Source organism: Lasiosphaeria miniovina (genome assembly GCF_030549165.1).
Source record: "Lasiosphaeria miniovina strain SMH2392-1A chromosome Unknown B0T26scaffold_6, whole genome shotgun sequence".
NCBI lineage: Eukaryota > Fungi > Ascomycota > Sordariomycetes > Sordariales > Lasiosphaeriaceae > Lasiosphaeria > Lasiosphaeria miniovina.
In genome coordinates, this window is record NW_026848225.1 from 2,286,180 (window position 1) to 2,303,700 (window position 17,521).

Here is a 17,521-nt window from a genome sequence, read left to right on the forward strand (position 1 = left end):
ACACGAAACCCCTCGGCTTGACCACCCTCGAATCTAACGCAGAATTTACGAGTGATGACCGCCTATTGTGGCTGGAAAATTAACATGATGTTTTCGCAGACCCATCGTTTCACAGTGTTGTTCCATCCGCCTTTTTCCGCCTTCATGTTTCCCGGTTTCGCCTCTCCCGCTCATGGCCCGGTGGAAGTGAGCCCCGATGAGGCAGATAGTCGGAAATGCAGGAGGCTGAGATCGGTCGTGCAAGGCCAATCTAGCCAACTGATAAAATGTTAAACTGAGGTGTGAGGCGCGAGGCGAGGGAGCCAGGAGTTAGTCGTGGCCAAGCGTCTTTCCCACTATAGCCAAACATAGGTACTGTACAGATGGAGGCTTCTATGCGTCTGTCTGCAAGTTGGCGGTGGTTTGGCTTTTTTTTTTCGGCGGGCTGTATCACTCAATGGCTAGATCTCCCACCAAGTTGATTCACCGTCTACAACATGTGCTCCCGCTCAGTTGAGGATCGAATCAAAGGTGCCTACAGGACCTCCCCTCTCCCCCCCTCCCCCCCCCTTCCCCCCCTTTTCCATGACTTTGCGCTCCCTGGTGGAAATGGACAATCGGTATTGAGCCTTTGCGTTATCCAACAGTCTGTTCTGGCCTACTGCTGTAATATCATTTCTTTATCATTCTAAGTCCGACTTCCCAGCCACAGTTAATCTCTCCTTCGTTCTCTCATCTTTTCCACACGTCGTTACCCATCTAGCTGGGCTGAGATATGCTGGAGTCTAAAGTCTGGCCTTAAACTCTTGTTACGTTGTCCCTCACTGCACCGAGGGTGCAAAAGGTTATTACAAACTTACACAGCCTCAGATCAATCCAGTATATTTTATTTCGCCAATATTGTTTATTTCGCCATATCCGCCATCTCCGAGTCTTGCCTGCCACGCCATATTACAACGCCTCGCCTCTCTCCTTCCAAACCGAAGTCAAAAGACCATGCCCGTGGTCAATATCCCAGCTGGCCCCAGCCCGACGGCCCCCCCTAGATTCCTGATTTGGGAGCACACGAGCGTGGAAGCACCTCCATCAGAGCCACGAAACTCTCCTCTGACGCGCTCAAATGCTGTCCACCACAGGCCGAGGAGTTCCAGTACCTTGGGAGAGCTGCTTGCTGCAACAAACCCCCTAGAAGGACGGCCCAAAATTGTCTCCCCGAGAGTAGTACCGTTTTCAGCATCCCAAACAAGGGGTCAGGGAGACGTCCGCCACGAGATTAAAGATTACCGCCATGATCAAAATCACCCAGGCCGTCGAACATGGGACAATCTTTTTGACGGTTGTTATACGGGGATCCATGAACCATTTTGCCAACATCTGCAGGGTCAAGGTGTCAGGCAACCCCCCCAGGGCTCATCCTGGCCCGTTCAAGAGGAAAGCCGGCCACGTGTTGACAGCTCCCCGGAGTCTAAGAAAAACCATTGCACGTTTCGGTCACGGGGCGATAATTTGCGAAAAGAAAACATGTTACTTAGAGCTCAACTGATCGAACGCAACATCGATCTCAAACATCTTCGGGAAGAAAGTGTTTCTCTAAAAAGAGAAATCAACAACAAAAAGGACAAGCTTCAACAAACTGATGCCATCTTGGAGGCATTGGCTTTGGAGTTCACAAATCTGAAGCAAGGAGACATGATGGACCACGCAGCTATCGCAGGAGACGTCACGCTGCAGCTGAGACAGCTTAAGAGTCTGTATTCGTCTATCGGGAGCGCCTTGACCATCCGAGGAGTTCTTACCCTTCAGATGCTTCAACTCGGGCCGCCAAACTCGCAAGCACTAGAGCGACCCCCTGCCAACCAACTCACGAGCCATCACGGTAACCTTGATCACGTCCTTACGCTAGACCGAGCAGTTAGACTCGCGGATCGCCTAAATGCCCACCCGGAGCTCCTAGCATCTAGTTTAACGTCGATCAGAGTCTGCTCGCTCTGCAACGCTCCCAAATTCCTGAGTGCGCCGGTCCTGCTCGCCCCTTTCTCGGAACCCCCTAAGAAAGACCCCAAGACCTTCAGTGAATTTAGCTCATCACCTCACGGGGAAACAACATGTTGTTTGCAGTTTATTTGCGACTCATGTTTCCTGCCATCGGTCGTCTCAAGCATTACAACAGATTGGTGGGACAACATCGACTCCGACTGTTGGATAAAATGCCCCTTTCCCTCCTGCCGTTCGACTCTCCCAGTACAATACAATGTTGAGCTCGCGACTCTGCTGCGTAAATTACGTGACGCCCAGGCCCTTCACCATATCATGCAGTTCGAACGCGCCACACGCTTGCGCATGAAAATTGAGGGCATCGATCCAACTCCAACGGCCGAGGCACTTGGTCGTGCAGCAGATTTACACAAGCAGCTAATTGATCATGGTTTTATGCGCAGTATATTTGACCTCAGCCAGCCCCCTAATATTGGAATCGAGTCCATGTCATTAGACTCGGCCGATGGACGCCGAATTCTAAGAGTACCAATTCTCGTCGGCCTCTTCAACCAGCACAATCCAGCCTCTGACGCAACTGAAGCACCCCAAGATGGATCCAATTCCGTACAGCGTGTACTCCGAGAGTGTATGGTTTGCGCAGAGACACTACTAGATGTTACGGACGGTACTCTCGAAGAGGAGGCTCTGTGGGAAGCGGCCATCGATGGATTCCCCGGCGACTGGGCATGGCAGTCTCGACCATTTCCACCCCAATCTGTCCTCTCAACATGCAGCGCTCGACATCCCCTCAACGTTTGCCGCACTTGCATAGGGCAGCATCTTGCGTCGCAGTTGGAGACTCGTGGCCGTGCCGGCTGTGAGACTTTAAGCTGCCCCTTACCGGGTTGCAGTCACCTTTATTCGCACAGCGAGATCCGCACCCTTGCGTCAGCTGAGACGTTTGCCATGTACGACAAACTACGATTGCTGTCGCACTTGGCAACCCTACCCAACTTTCGTTGGTGTCTGCGCGAAGGATGCGGGATGGGCCAGATACACGACATTCCGCCTGACATGGGCGAGAATGTTGCCGTGCACCGACGGCGCAACATGATCCTGTGCGACAGCTGCGGCTTCGAGATGTGCTTCGGTCACCAGATCCCCTGGCACCACGGGCACAGCTGTGCCGAGTACGACACGTACCAGGCCACAGGCGACCCGGCTATCGAGGCGACTCGGCTCTGGCTGAGCACCCACACCAAGCCATGCCGATGTGGCGCTCCGGTTGAGAAGAGAGGGGGCTGTTTCCACATGACGTGCCGGTCGTGCGGGTTCGAGTTTTGCTGGGAATGCCTGGCCGACTGGAATTATATCCATACAATAGACCCGCTGACGGGAGATGCGAGGTACGAAAGAAGGGGCCACAACCCGGGGTGCTACTTCCGCGAGGACTCGGCTCCGCAGGCAACTAGGGTTGCAGGAAATACGGTAATAGAGGCCATTGGGATGCTCTAAAGATGCCAGATCGTGCCTAGTAAGGCATAGAGGGCCCGCTTGAAGGGCGTAACTATCACGTAGATCAAAGAAAAAGACCAATTTCTGCAGCAGGTACTCCTTTGAGCTGGTGATATCGCCCTTATACTATGCATGCACGGTTATCGTGTGCCTCCTCGAGCGCCATGTGTTGTTCGTGCCTTTTCGCAGGCCCCCATCTCTTCCCAAGAGCGGGAACTGAGGTATTAGTAGGGTAAATTCCGCACACTGTCCATGCTAACCACTATAACTGCAGCCCGATGACTACTATTAACTGCCGTGTGGGCAGCGTTGGGAAGCTGAGACGACTGAGTGGTACGTCCAGGACAAAGTTGGCAATATCACGGTTCCGCTGAGTGAAACAACTATACTCTGCCCCGTGTCGATTAATTCTCTAATTGACTACTGGGCTGCTGTCTATTTTTCTCGTATTTTGCCTTTCCAGGGATGTATAATTAGCTAGTTCTCCAAGAAGCTTTCTTATTACTTCTCTATTTGTAAGAGTAGAGCTGATGTATTAGTTTAAATATCCTCGAGGCCAGTTGAACTGTCTTGGGCATTCTTCTGCATGTACTGAACGGTTTCTGTATCTTTTACAAGAGGTTAGCTTGGTCACGAGTTGTCCAAGGTACCTTGGTTAGGACTGTTCTTCAGCCTCCGTTAGCTACCCTCGGAGTTCCCGACTAAGTAATGTGTCACGCGCATTCACAGGGCAACGGAAATGAAGCATTTGATGCGGGGAGGTAAGGCTTGAATTGTCTGAAAAGGTCTAATCTCTTGTTTCCTTTGGCAGGGCCAAAAGTCTCTTTTTTATAGTTATGAATAGTGGCAAAAGCTGATGGCGAAGAATCACATAGCAGCTTCTAGATATTTCTTGCTCACTAATCCCAATATTGTGACATAATGGTTATCATCACACAGTCAGTTGAGATAACAGAGAATTTCTCGTTCATAATCAAACAACTACCTTCACGCTGCAATTCCTGTTTACAGCTGATCAATATGCAGCACATAATCAAAAGCAGATTGGTAGATCAAGGTTCTCCTTTTCCTTACTTCTTTGGCCCATTTTTTATGTTTTCACTCATTCTCTCCCTTCCGTGCAGGTAGACGGGTTTGTCTCCGGCCCCTGGGAGGCTCAATACCTTGTGAGACACGAAGTCTCACATGTGCTACACTGCATATTAGCTGGTCATCATGTCCATAGTGTCAACCATTAATTATTTCGCAACAATTTTCTGATTTGGGCCGACAAAGCTGCAGTGGAACGACTGGACAGGGGTAATATCAAAAGAGATAGGTACCCATTAGCCAACTTAGTCTAGAATAGTTCTTGTCACTGACTGTTAATTACCTAGTTATAACTCGAGAGTCTTGAGCTTGCTTTCTCGTCTTTGATATGCTCGCGATATCTGAATTACACATGAATCTCTATGCATATATTCTCAAAGGGTAAATCCGTCTAGGTGGTATCTAGAACCCCGGCTTAGTACTTAGGTAGGCTTTTATTTTCAGTCTGCGTTGCCATCGTCGAAAGCGCTCATCCAGCATTAGATAAACAAAAGCAATACCTCTCGTTAACTGCCCGTCGGTATCATCCGGCTCGTGGCGTCAGCTTATCGTGCCCGCATTCTAGATCTTCTACTACCTAGTTCTCCTGCTTCTTCATTTCATTCTTTTTGAAATCAAGAAACCGAAAATGATTTTCATGTTTTGATCAAGCTAGTTAGGTAGATTAGATAACATTCTTAGTTGATATTCATAACATAGGACAGTAGCATTTAATTGGCGCCATGGCCTCAGAGAAATATCACCACTTTCATCAACACCAGCTGTCATTGAAGTCTCGGCATGCACCACTTCAGGTTTGGGTATGGTCAACATCAACGCCTTACATAAGCAATTCTCCGGAGGCTAGGCGCCGTCAATTTCTCTACCGTAATTATCGTGTTTCTTCCTCCGTCCTGCAATCCTCAATTTGTTTCTCGTACATGATCGGGTTGACTTCTCGGCCTTACTTTGCCTTGCCTCCCCCTGAAAAGATGAGCAGATTTCCGCCCCCACCCTTCCCTCCTTCTCGTTTCAAAACAGACAAGGAAACGTGAGGGAGAAGATAAAAAGGAAAGCAGGGAAAACGGTTGGTCCAAGCTTGGGTGTGGCTGCCGAAAGCCGAAGAAAAAGAAAATTCCCGGCAGGTGGCAGCCACTAGCCAACGTTAGTGCTTGTTGAGCTGTCATTTTTATTTGCTTCTTCGCCCACCACTGTCGAGTCCCGAAGCGGAAAAGAAGCAAGGAACAGGGTACGAGGGAAGTGGGGGGTTCGCGAAGTGAGAGCGGAAGTGTTGCAGTGCTACGACGGCATTCTCCAGAATGGGAAGCAAAAGCGAGATCGAATGAACGGCAGGTCTGTGCGAGATGAGGCTGGCTGGACAAATGGAAGGAATGAAGCCTCGCGATTCTCCAAAATAGCGGGCAGGGGCGAGGCAGTTTCGAAGGCAAGATCGGAGAAGCTCGGGCACCTGGCAAGGTTTTGCGGGGGTGGGTGGGATGCAAAAAAGTCGAGGTGGGGTGTTTCTTCCTCATCTCCCTCCTCCTCCTGGAGTCTGACCACCAAAAGGAACAAGACTAGAAGAAAAAAAGAGCTCGTCGCAGATTTCTTGTGTACGCGATCTCGTGAGCACTTGGGTATCTTTTACGAGTTATTAATAAGACTCTTATTATTAACTCTGTATGTAAGATGGTTCAAGTGACTCGAGTGCATTTCGTCCGGAGGTTTGCATGTACTAACTGTACTGTACGGATACCTGAAGACGTGAGTGATGGTGACATCAATACTCCGTATGCCTCTATAAAAATAAAAAAAAAGAGCCAATTTGATGCGCCTTCTTTCTAATCACATCTGGCACTTAGCTCCTGGTTAGTCTAACCAGTTGTAGCTAGAACTAGAGATAAACGTCGTCCCTTCTGTCGTGCGAAGGTCCGGAAGCAACTCGCATCGGGATTCGGAAAAGTCGGGAAGCACACGGTTATGCCCAATCGAGGCCGGTTTCGCTGCTCACGAAGCAGAATCTGGAAAGACGCAACCCTAGGTTGGCAGGCAGTTCTGGTTTCTCCGGACAGATGCGGAGTTGTGTGGGCAATACTCACTGCTACCGACTTATCCGCGCGCCCAAAAGAGAACTCACACCATGCTGGACGGTATCTCACCGCAACACTGCACACTGTCCCGCCTTCACCAAGTGCACCCTCCAGCTCCGCCAGCGATACCAGACCGCTCAGCCCGGGTTTGCATGCCGGCGTCTGAAATGTGGGTGGGCCCTTTGGCTCAGCCGCCAGTTCTCTTTTTTTGTCCAACGGCCGCTTTCCTACTGAGAAACCCTGAATGTAGCTCAGGACGTCCTTGGCATCCGTGGTAGGTCCGGCTACCAGAGGGGCCGGGAGCCATCATACCTTAGCTATCAACCGGTGCGCTGTATCAGACCGTATCCGGTCCTCTGCGGCCTCCAAGCTGCCCCAAACAAGACTAGACGGCTGCTTTGCACCAAGTCTGGCCGATGTCGAGGTGGCAAAGAACACCACAAGAACTAAGGCAACACACTACGCTCGAGCCTGAGGATACGCTATTTGCGTCGATGTCACGGCGGCAGACATAACGCGACGCTCGTCTCTGAGCTCTGTCATAGCATGCGGCCTCGACTGCGACCCCGGTAAAGAAACGAGTGGCCAGACGCTCAACCGAACGCACCCTCGGTCAGTGCTTTGTTCCTATCAAGAGCTTCGTCTTGACCTCGTCTTGATAGCCCGCTGCCCAGGTCACGTCAGATGCGAGGAAGCCGAACCGGGGTCTCGATATTGAGGTTTGCCCTTGCGAGACACGGGGAGGGGAGGGGTGCTGTGACTGCTTCTTGCCTCCTCCTCCCAGGCTCCCAAAGCCAAGGCTCCTCCGCACCCCAATCCCACTCATCACATCACATTGGACAATGGATGTCAATCCGGCTGAGGTGCCGGGGTCAAGCGACAGGTTTTACTATGTACAGTAGTGAGCTTCTAGCATCTACCCTTCACCCTTCACCAAGTTCCTAATCTAGCACTCCAATCGGGTCCGTCAACGTGGTCTCTTCTCCGCACTGAGACTCTGGCCGCGCACTCGCTTCCCCTCACTTGGACCCCTCCTCTACTGATGATATGCGTCGATCCCTGGTATTTGACTCGCCTTCCACTTCTCCAGTTCGGGCCGCTTGTCAGATGACGCCAGAACGCTCATATTTCTTCATTTACACCAATGTACAATTACATGCGTTCACGGCCCCATGCCCTTCCCTGCGCCTTAGGTACTAGGTATTCCATATAAAAACATGATGTTGTCCTTCGAAAAGCTGCTAATTTTACACGGCCAAGCCAGCCCTGAGCTCAAGGGAGTGGGGCGTGGGGCGTGGAACGAAATTGACAACGGTCTGCAGACCAGGGGGGGCGTGTCCTTCAAGACGCATGGCCAGGGGTCCAGCCTCTACTTTTTGACTTCCGCGAGCCGTCGTCACATCGTGCCAAACTTTGTGCGAGACCAATCACATTGCCGAACATGGCTACCGGGCCGGGAAGGGCCAGTCAGAACAAACGGTCCCCGCGGCCCATCTGACCTGTTTTCCTGTTACAGTGACAAAGATGGGCGGAGGAGGCCTGGAGGGGCCACGGCTGCGGTCGTAAACGCAAGCAATGGATCCAAGCCATTAAACGGGCGGGAAAGACTCCATCTAAGAAAGGAATCGTCGATACAAGCGCAACTATTCCGTAATTATGCAGCTAATATTCCGCGTAGCTCGACAAAACACCCATGCTCTCTCCAATTTTTCCAAAAATCCAAATCGGTATGCCACCCTGCCAGGTCTCATGCACATACCTGGTAATAGCTCTGGGGCTGTCACGGGTACTTGATGCCGGGGTCGCAATCGTTGAAGGGCGGCCGCACTTCCCAGGTTCCGATAGCTCCATTCGGTACCGGAGTTTGGCGGCCAACCCCTCGCTGCCGTGTCCAATGGTCGGGTCCGAAAGCCCTTGTCACATTCTCCCCAAGATCCAGCCCTTTGAGGTTCGATTGATTTTTGACAGCGCCCGCCCACAAGTCCAGCAATTTTTGTGCAACTCAGAACCAAGGGGCTTCTACCTTTCCCAATCCCAAATGGGGTCAGGTGACCAGGTCGGAACTATGTAACCATGTCCATACATGGGAGAGGACAGAAGGCCCTGGCAGGCAAGTAAGCATCATTAATTAGTAGTGATGTAAAGTATGTGCCATGGCTTGGTTTCTCGTCGAATAATTGTGATGGCGGTGGCGTAATAAGCAAACAAGAAAAGACTTGTGTGATTAAATTGAATCAGACTGGACAGATCATGGAACGGACAGCAAGGGGAGGCAGTGCTTGTAAAGTCGTAAGATGGTTCGTGGGGTGGATTAACATCAAATGCTTCAATCAGCTGTTCACTCTGAAATAATCTTTGAAGTTTGGTCGAAGTATGTTGCGGTCTTCTGACCCACCAGCTGGTGGTCAGCACGTTAAGAAGACCCAATTCAGGGTTTTTTTTGGCAACAAGCTAAGTAATTGAGGGAGGTAATAAACTTCCCATTATACCGCCGTTCGGATCAAGGACACGTGAACGTCAATCTCCGAATTCATAAAATACAGTGGGAGCTATTGGTGCTCGAGGAATGTATGCCATCGCCGGTCGAATACAAGGAGGGAATTCGAGGCGCCAACGTCGATATTGAAACTCTGTACAGTGTTCGTACACGCAGAGGCGATGCACGATGCACGCCGTCAAGTCAGAAAGTCAAGGTTGCTGTTGTCGATCACCTCAAGGTGCTTGGACTTATAGTGTCAACAGATACTAACAAGACGAAAACTCAATCACTTAGGTAGCTGGTCTATATGCTCAAGAGGAATAGAACTTGTAAGTATTAAAGTATCTACCAAGAGACACAAGACTTGGGTAATTCAAAGATAACTGCAGGGTCAATTTCAAATCTTTGCACTTCTTAACATCCTGGAAATTAACATGAATACGAGTTCTAGCTGAATATTGTTTATAAAGACGATTGGTACTTCGGTAGACAATTACGCAATCCAAAACAATTTGATTTGTGGATATGGCGCGAATTGTCGACAGACAATAAATAATAGCGGGTAATACCAAAATCTTGAGACGGAAGAACCGGAGAAGAGATCATGTGATGGTCTCTTGATTCTGTGAAACTACCTAGATAATTACTATCAATGGGTACATACCTTGGGAGAACACAATATGGCCGCCCCCTATAACACCGGTCTAGTATTGCTACAACCACCACGAGGGACATGGAGGGTATTTATTCTAAATAGAATGTCTCGAAAAAACGATTGCACCACACCTTTCTCTCTCGTCTCCTCCTCACCTCCGCTTCCCCACCTCAGACCTCCCTCACGTTCATATGTACAGAGCCTAGAGGCCACGGTAGTGTATTTCGATCAAAGTCAGCCAAGCGGCGCACATGAAGGGAAAGTCGGAACAAAACTGGGCACGAGCGAACCGAGCCGAATTGACGACGCCACCATTTTCCACACCCACGCGCCCCGCCCCTCCCTCACATGAAAGAGGGTAGAGGGTCATGGCAGAACGGAGGAGAGGGACAGGGCACGGAAAACAAGCATAAATTTTCTATTTATCAGTGAGCCCCTCATCCCCCAATCAGAGTGAGAGACGACCCCCATCCTTTCCTGTTGCGTGCTCCTGTGCCCCGTCCGTGCCGTGTTTAGACTGACCGGCTGCAAAGAAGGGAAAAAAAAAGGAGAAAATAGGGGTGTGGCTGCGAGTAATCGACTGGAACGATAACAGAGAAATAGCAAGAAAACGGACCGAAGACGCAAGGAGAAAAAGGGAAAGCCCGGAACTGGTTTGCGTTTTTTGGAGATACCCTCATATAAGGAGCCTCACATATACCTCTTTTGAGTGTTTTACCTCACCGGGCGGCAGCGGAGGGAAGGGTAGGCAGAGGACTTTGGGTAGGGTAGCTAAGGTAAGCTAGGTACCTGGTACAGGCCAATAACAGGACCTTGGCATGCACCTGGAAAGAGGGTCGCTTCTTCCCGGCGCGCTTCTTTCCATCATTTCTTTCACGTACATTTTTAGGTATCGCCCATCGGCCACGCAACCACCAAGGAAAAGCATGTCTGTGCGTGCTGCACTAGGTGTAATCCGTATGCAGCAACAGCCAAAGAAGAAGCAGCAATCTGAAACAAGCCCGCCAGCTCCAACGGCCAGCCTATCGTGGTGGGAAAAACGATGTTGCGTCGCCACTAGCGCGCAAAGCACCTCATGTACCTCACCTGAAACATGTGGCACGCATGCGCGCGCAAACAGAAAGAGGCAGATGCAGAGGCAGAAAAGGGAAGGGAAGGGAGAAAAGAAAAAGCCCGCGGGCGGAAGAATAAACGAACATGCGGCCACGTTTGAACGGGGTCTAGACTGGGCGAATTGGCTAACCACCTCACTCTGCAGACAACCGCCGCCCCGCCATCTCTGACCTCTGATGAGCATCTCATGACAATAGGTGAACGAACCTGGCTCATAGCCAACGCCGAATTTGTACTCGCTCGAATAAACCCAAATTTTTAGTTCTTGACGCATTGACTCTTGTCGTGCAGTGGGCCGTCAGCAGAGGACCGTGCCTTGAGCTTGCCCAACCAAACATGTTTCAAACTAGTTTTGCCGACCTCTTTTGCTTCCTTCCGCTCGTTTGTTGTGAGTTAGTTCTTAAGAGTATCGGTTAATAGGGGCGTGCGGGTGTGGCGAAGGGAGAACTTTGGGTCGGCTGCGGGGTGGTAACTTACTTGCATTCCTAGGTGCCTACCTCCCTTACCGGGCACCTCCCATGCCTGCCCAAGTTGTGCTGCTGCAGCTGTCCGCGAAATTCCAAGCTGAGCAACGCTTGAACTCCCTGAGGTCCAATGTAAATAATTACTTCCCCTGAACAAGATAAACATGTCTCCTTTTCCGGCTTGCGGTTGCCGTCATATCAGAATTTAGTACCCCGCTGCCGCTCTTATAGAGAAGCCTTTGCATGTAACGAGTGTATAAAACAAGGACAATAGGTTCTTCCTGAGAGACAAATAAAGACCGAGATAAGACAGCTCAGCAGGATATGCCTGATCAAGGTAGAACCCCGTATCACCACCACTCACCTGGCACACAAACAATACTCGGGACAACTAAACCCGACTGGCGAGAATCTGAGAAGGGGGGGAAAGTGGGGAGAGGGATCAAAGCGCAAAACCGCACGCACACACTCACAGCCCACACTCACACACAACACACGTGCACCAGTGACACAAAACCACCGCCAAAAAATGAATAAGAACATCAAACTCATCTTAAAACGGGATGGGGAAAAGGGGGGAATGGGAGAGGGCACGTACCCCTTTGACAAACTCGTACATAATACCGAGACAAAAGCTCAATAGAGAGCTAAAGTTCGCAGTCTGATATAAAAACAACAAGCTATAAGACCGCCCGTTACGATTCCGTGGTACTGTACATATTCACATAACCCATCACGATACAGACCTCAACCCACACCGTCAACATGTGCTATTACATGCTGCGTGCGTGCATGCATCGTCCGCTACCTGCGACCCACGTGCAGGCGGGCCACTCATGATATAGGTCGCTGGCCATTAGACAGCGCGGTACGTACGTAACCTTACTGATAGTTACAGAAACTTTCGATGTTGAAGGGGAATAGAATGCAGAAGGGGCTATAACTAATGAATATAAAAATTGCTTGAATATCTGCAGCAATTGAACCAACGGGATATCAGGTCTAAGATATGAGATCAAGAAAGCCGAAAGATAATGACAGGTCTCGGGGGTTGGGCAGGAACATTGCAATCAACAAACAAGCTCACAAAACTCGCCATCTCAGGTCTGAAGCGCGGTACGTAAGTTCGCATCCATACGACGATACAGAGACAGCGGGCAGCAGCGACACACCGCGCGGCGACGAACGAATCCGCTCCTCCTCCTCCGCAAACCTCCAAGGCAATGCAGTTCATTATGGCAGGGGAATTGAGGAGGGGGGCCGGCCCGGCCCAGCGCCAGACCCAGCCACAGCCACAGCGATTATACGGTACTTTTATTATTGGTATTATTATTATTATTGCGACGCCAGCAAGGAACATGGTTCGACAAGAGACAATCACGCGCTCGGCAGAGATACGAGAGGGCGTAGAGACCGCATCGTGGCCTGGGTTATGATCTAGGAGGGGATAGGACCGGGAATTTCCCGTCCCTCTGTTCTGATCATTCGGTTGTCATGACGGGGGGGCGGGAGGGGGCATTGAGGCCTAAGACCAAAGACCAAGAAGCCAGGACAGGAGAGGATCAGCCAGGCCAGGCGTAAGCCCACCACAGAACCAGCTCTTTGCCGGCCGGCCATGGTCGCGCGCGCGCGCGCTCACCAAGTCTGGGGAGTAGACGCGACTTTTGACCGGCCGACGAACCTTTACGGAACGACCTGCCGAGTTGAGCAGCTACGTACGGGGTACCAAAGGTCAAGACGAAAGGGATGGGGAGGGGTGGTGTGTGTGTGCGTGCGCATGCGTGCGCGTGTGTGCTTGTGTGTGTGTGTGGTACCGGAACGGCCAGGTCAAGTGACGACTGGGGGTGGCAGGGGGGGGAAGGGGGGCGGTTGAAGAAGCAAAGCGACAAGTCGCTGTGTGGAGTCGAGAGCCTAGAGGTCCAGACCAGGGATGATGGCCCGCCACAGCCGCCGCCGCCGCCACTGCTACTGCTGCTGCTGCTGCTGCTTCCAGAGACTTCGGCGGGGCTAGGGGAGAAAAAGAAGACGCTAATTGTCAGGTCGGTACATGCCTGTCCATATACGTACATGTATACACGAGAGTATATGCACGTGTGGCGAGCAAGCGCGCGGCCACGGAAATGTCTGCCAGGTACTAGTGTACTGCCAGAAAGGGGAGAAGGGGAAGAAGCGTGCGGTTGACATTGAACCCAAGTGTCTTATTAGGACACGATAAAAAGGGGCTGAGATACCCCATGGGGCAAGCGAGAGTAGAGCGGCAGTGTCGTTCCACCCAAGCCGAAAGAGCCTCAAGGGGCTCTCAGATATCGATATTGATATTGGTTGATTTGCAGGGTCCAGCGGGCGGCAGGCAAGTACGATATAATAATATCGACGTTGTTCCCCCAAAAATGTGTTATTTTTGGCCCGCGAGACGGCCGACGCGGGGAAGGGAGGAGAGGAGCGGGCCGCGGAAACAGACGCAAGCGAGAAAAACAAGGGCTTTCCCACACAACACAAGTGCGAGAGAGAGAGAGAGGTGGTATTCCCAAGTTCCTTTTCGCGCGGACGGGTCGTGGCCGCAGGGCCTTAAGAGGCTTACCATACAGCACGGCCCGCGAGGTTTAGTAGAATGCGGGCGGAGGACAGAAAAAACCCGGCACAGGGAAATTGTTGGCATCAGGACCAGGTAGGCAGAGTGTCTCTCTCCCGCTGACCGTGAACGACGACCCCGACTCGTTACCCCCTCGGCAAAATCAGTAGCAAGACGAGGCCGCGCTGCACCCCAAAGTCTTGTATCACGTTTGTGCGACATTCTCTGAGCCGCGTTAGGGCCCAGAGTCTATATAGCGCAGATGCAAAGCGCATTGTGCGAAGGGTTTGGGACGCGAAAATGGAACCACGGGGAGTGACGGCTCCACCGAAATGCAGTGCGGCCCGGCCGTCTGGCAACATTGCGTTGGAGGGATGAGTACCTGGGGCCTGGGAAAGGGCAGCAAGCCCCAACCAGGCGCAGCAGATGTGAGAGGGCGGGCCATGAGAGTCGAACCATGGCCGCGGTGTTTGTTGGCATGCAGAGCGGGATCAAGCCTTTCAAAGGTCATCCACGGTCCAGTGTCCTCAAAGGCGATTGAAAGTTTGGACACCTTTGGGCGCAGGTTTCAAGAAAAATCGCCGTCGTTTGCAAACATGAATATCATAGACAATAATATGAATAATCACCTGTCTCATACATAGGCCGCAGAGTGGATTATTTGCTGGGGAGAGCAATCCGGGAAAGGCATGCGGGAACTTTGACGCACCAGATGGGGGCCAATTGCAATGAAATTTCAACTACCTGGATTGATTATAGAATCAAAGGAAGGCACTCAAAGCAGCGGGTATAGCGGTATAGTCCATTCCGGGTGCGGGATGGAGGCGATCCCGGAATGCAGGCTTGTGGCAGAGAATTCTCTGGCTAGGTTTGGCCTGCGTGAGAAGCTAGGGTGGTAAGTCATTGGCAATTACTTCAACGCCATGAGTCGACAAAGTACCTGTTGCAAGCTGACTATAGTCCCGTATCTAGTCTGCTTCCAAAAGAAGACGTGAGGTTGACATTGACTAATTATTCATCATACTGGTCGCATGGGGAAGGCTTCTAGATGGCCATGGATCCGCAACCTGAGACAAGACCGGCAGCGAAAAGTTCAATGCGTGCAGGACGAAGGAGAGGTCGGCTTCGACTCTCAATCGGCGATTGGACAGCGTCTTTTTCCGGCCCAACGGCACATCCGAGATCAGTTGCTCACCCGGATCATCATTCCAACACCTTGCCAGCTTGAGAGGCCAGGCGCGATGCCATCAAGACGAAGAGCGCCCAATTCGACAAGACTTTAGACGCGCAATCAGGGAGCAGGCCAAGTTTCAGGACTCGGAGTCGTGTCTCCGAGCGAATGCGCCTCTCTTGATTTCCCACCCACCCATCTTGGAAGCGGGAGAGGAGAGGCGAGGCGAGGGAGCATAAACCGGGGAAGCTTGAGAGGACGGCACGGGTGAGCCCAGCAAATGAAAGCCTGGGAAGTGGCGGGCGCAAAGTTGGGTTGCCTTAATACATTTGATATAGGGGGGAGGGATAAGGGCCCTGCCAGTCATTGGCCGTGGTCTCCGCTTTCATGGCTGTATTTGGCCAAGCGAAACATCTCCCTCTTCCGTATTCAGATGCGGCACGTACTGTAGATTATGTATTGTACATACATATTACATACATACACATGGTGGGACGGCCGTCCTCAAACCCGAGGTCAGTGCTCGGAATAGATTCTGCGAGGGCACACAAGGCACCAGTCTGCAGTGCATTGTGCAGTTCGTCCCGCTTGTCGCAAGAAAACCGACACGTGGAGCTAGTGCTGTAGAGCGAAATAGCGTGAGTCTGGCGGGAGAGCACAAGATGGTGTGAAGACAGCGTCAAGGAAAGCAGCCAGGAACCCGGCAGCTGTAGAGAGGTGGCACATGTTCGATTTGCCCGAGGAAAGCCCTCTGTCTGTCTGTCTGCGTCACAGAGAAATTGGCGAGGGAACGTAGCTCCTGTTCAGCGTGGCTTGGGAACGCCACCAGACGAAGGGAAGGGCTCAGGAACCTGAAGACATTTGATGGCGTCCGACATCATGCATCGAGGTCCTATCCAGAAACACACTGCTCAGTCAATATCCGGTTCATGCCGCGGCCGATCCTTGGTTTCAGGCGATGAGGCACGGTAGGGACAGGCACCCTGCAGATCCAGAACTCGCACCGTTGTGGCATCAACGCGCTAATGTACTGGACGCGTGGGTTGTCAATTCTCGAGATCACCTTCATCTCTCGATTGGGGGAGCGATTTGCGCCCGGACAGAAGTAGAATCTCAATCGAAGGTCCAATCGAAGCACCATCACGGGGGGCATTTACGGTGGAAAAGCGTGGCGACAGGGAATTATCCTTGGTCCGCCATGTGTGGTGAAGGTGGCCAGCCTGTGCGCACTGCGCGATGATGCATTGGAATCTTTGCATGGCATGTTGGAGGATGAATGGAAAAAGGGGTCTGTGAACATCTAGAAGAGGGAGCAAAATGTTCCGCGCAACGAGCAAGGCTGGGTGGGCAGAACGGAATTGGGGGAGGGGGGGGGGTCTTTGACTTCGCTCCACACGGACTAACAACAACACCCCAAGAAATAGCGCTGCCGCCATCGCCGTCGCTGTACTAGAACTCGACCGTTGTCCAATGTGCGGGTGAAGACGGGACCCTGGCCGTTGAAGGGTTGCACGTCGTCACGATAGGGGAGTGCTCACCCTGGCAGAAACTGGATTGCCGTTGCCGTATTGTGACGAGGCGCCAGACGCAGCTGGTTGCAAAAGAAAAGACGACACTGGGTCAGAAGCAGACCTGGTTCATCAGGAGCCCGGCTTCTCCGGTACCGGGCGGGAAGAGGCGAGAAGACATGTGCCATAGTATAGCGTGCGTAACCCGGGATATGGCCTCTCGCGTCGTCAACTTGGTGGTGATGATGGTAATCCTGGGCGACTGAAATCCAGGTAAACAGTTAAATTGACGCAGGACGCGACTGACGAAGGACGCGGAAACCCCTTCACTAGAAACTCGGCCTGGTCTTCTGAGACGAAGCAAAAGGCACCCGCTGCATGATGGAAAGTGCCGATCAGAATCGCTTCTTGGCGGGTCCGGCACCCGGGCGAGCAAGTGTGAGCACGATATTACGGCGATCAGAAGCCGACGTTGACGAGTCTGATAACGTCTTTGTTGGGTTGGGTGCTGTGTATGTACGTACGTACTGTACTACACGCACATCACTGGGCAGTTGTATGTCGTATGTATGTACTGTACATACATCTTACCTCCCAAGTATGCACATGATCATATGCGATCAGTGTGGTCAACTGAAGCAGTAAGCACCACTAAGAAGTCAATTAGGTCGGATTTGAAGCCTCCAAAGGAAGACCCATCGAAAGCTCCAAGTTGTGGCTTTTGGCCCGCGCGCTTCTGGTCTTTTTTCGGATTCATTTTCTTTGCTTTTTCTTGTCATCTGAAAAGGAAAGTGAGCGATGCGATGGGAAGCGCGGGAGGGGAAGGTGCCGATTGGAAGCTTCCTAGGGCACTTGTGAGTTCGGCTAGATCCACCGAGTCTTCAGGAAGGGGCTTCCGGTTTGGGGTTGGAGGGGCAGAGAGGGGCTCCAACT

At 51.8% G+C, this 17,521-nt stretch overlaps 3 protein-coding genes across 3 annotated transcripts; 1 reads left to right on the forward strand and 2 right to left on the reverse strand.

The window, feature by feature from the left end:
* The first annotated feature begins 582 nt into the window (after window positions 1-582).
* On the forward strand, window positions 583-3,610 carry B0T26DRAFT_722409 (uncharacterized protein). Its single transcript, XM_060442586.1, has one exon. The coding sequence runs from the start codon at window positions 976-978 to the stop codon at window positions 3,469-3,471; it is 2,496 nt and encodes an 831-aa protein (XP_060292958.1). The 5' UTR covers window positions 583-975; the 3' UTR covers window positions 3,472-3,610.
* Window positions 3,611-13,958: 10,348 nt separating this feature from the next.
* Window positions 13,959-14,516, reverse strand: B0T26DRAFT_722418 (uncharacterized protein). The gene has a single exon (XM_060442587.1). The coding sequence runs from the start codon at window positions 14,418-14,420 to the stop codon at window positions 14,145-14,147; it is 276 nt and encodes a 91-aa protein (XP_060292959.1). The 5' UTR covers window positions 14,421-14,516; the 3' UTR covers window positions 13,959-14,144.
* A 166-nt stretch (window positions 14,517-14,682) lies between these two features.
* B0T26DRAFT_722419 (uncharacterized protein) lies at window positions 14,683-17,453 on the reverse strand. Its single transcript, XM_060442588.1, has one exon. It carries the CDS (start codon window positions 16,514-16,516, stop codon window positions 16,127-16,129), a length of 390 nt encoding a protein of 129 aa, XP_060292960.1. The 5' UTR covers window positions 16,517-17,453; the 3' UTR covers window positions 14,683-16,126.
* Window positions 17,454-17,521: the final 68 nt, after the last annotated feature.

Excerpts from the sequence above, each read along its gene's own strand:
- B0T26DRAFT_722419 (XM_060442588.1), bottom strand. The coding sequence starts at position 16,516 with ATGGCGGCAGCGCTATTTCTTGGGGTGTTGTTGTTAGTCCGTGTGGAG.
- B0T26DRAFT_722409 (XM_060442586.1), top strand. The coding sequence starts at position 976 with ATGCCCGTGGTCAATATCCCAGCTGGCCCCAGCCCGACGGCCCCCCCT.
- B0T26DRAFT_722418 (XM_060442587.1), bottom strand. The coding sequence starts at position 14,420 with ATGACCTTTGAAAGGCTTGATCCCGCTCTGCATGCCAACAAACACCGC.